Genomic DNA, 1,242 nt, shown 5'->3' with positions numbered 1-1,242 from the left:
GGCGAAGGGAGTACTTATAACATATAACATATGGGAATGACTATATACAGGCAGATCCCCAGCGTTTATGGACAATCAGTTGGAGTCAAAGGTAGTAAAGTTTATGGGCTTTCGGTTGGCATTTTGTTCGCTTACCTTATTTCCCGCTTTGCATGTGGGTTTCGTCCTAATAGAGTCATTAAATTCCGCATTCAGCCATTTTAAATTGGCTTGAAACGCACTCACGTTCTACATATCATTTTGATATACTTAAGTAATTAAACCCCTATCTTAAAATTTCCATATAATTGCAGCATCATCAAAATTGTAAATGTACTTAAAATTTAAAAAACGCAAGTTTTTTATTTGTAAGGAACAGAATCTTCAATAGTGCCACTTATGTTGAAAATCTAATGTGTTGCGAATCATCGGAGGTTCGTCTCCTATACTCGGGTATCCAGGTGACCATCATTTCAGTCATGTCGAAGACCTCGAACGCCTCGCAGAAGTCGTTAAAGGATATTTGGTTCGAGTCCGAGTGGTCTATTTCCTTCATCATGGTGTCCACAATGCGCATGATCTGCATGTGATCCAGCAAATTCGAGAACAGCTTATGAACAACTATAACCAGATCAACTTTGGTAATGCGGCCATCCTTGTTGTAGTCATACATATTGAAAAGTACTAAATGGGAATAAGTACATAGTAATTTAACCATGTCTAATAACAACTTACACTTAAGCTTTCTATCCTTGATTTCGTTCTTCAGCTCGGTCTTGGTCTTCAGCGAGTGGGCCTGAAAAGTGCTGAGAAATATAGCAAATTCCACAAAGGTAATCGTTTTGTTTTCACCAAACATGCAGTTTAGGATGGTGGGCAGCAAGTGGTTCAAATGCAACAGGCCCGAATAAAAATTGTACTTGTACAAATGGCTCGGTGGGTCCTTGCCACCTCCAGCAAACTCGTAGAAGCGATTATACAGGTATTGTATCTGGCTTCGATTGACTAAGCAGAATTTTAAGTATACAAATTTTTTTTAAAAAATACGATTGTTCTTGAACTCACGTGCTGTCTGCTTCTTGAGCGTATCCACAATGTCCTGCGGCACTGTGGGATACGATGAAGTCGTCTTTCTCAAACATAGACATCCCATTTCGTATTTTTTTCCAATTAAATTACATTTCTCAAAAATCACAGTACTTGAAAATTTCTTCTGACAAAATTTACTAGGAACGATCTAGATGAGGCACTTGCTACTTAATT

The 1,242-nt window shown here is 38.2% G+C and overlaps 1 protein-coding gene across 1 annotated transcript; it reads right to left on the bottom strand.

Annotated features, from left to right (window-relative positions):
• Positions 1 to 316: 316 nt before the first annotated feature.
• LOC108130978 (uncharacterized) lies at positions 317 to 1,242 on the bottom strand. Its single transcript, XM_017249670.3, has 3 exons — positions 1,045 to 1,242; positions 715 to 984; positions 317 to 663 (listed from the first exon to the last, which is right to left on the bottom strand). The coding sequence occupies exons 1-3, from the start codon at positions 1,130 to 1,132 to the stop codon at positions 377 to 379; spliced, it is 645 nt and encodes a 214-aa protein (XP_017105159.2). The 5' UTR covers positions 1,133 to 1,242; the 3' UTR covers positions 317 to 376.

The sequence above is a fragment of the Drosophila bipectinata genome, chromosome 3R (genome assembly GCF_030179905.1).
Source record: "Drosophila bipectinata strain 14024-0381.07 chromosome 3R, DbipHiC1v2, whole genome shotgun sequence".
NCBI classification, from domain to species: domain Eukaryota; kingdom Metazoa; phylum Arthropoda; class Insecta; order Diptera; family Drosophilidae; genus Drosophila; species Drosophila bipectinata.
Note: the sequence above shows the minus strand (reverse complement) of the source record. Positions and strands in the feature narration are given on the sequence as shown.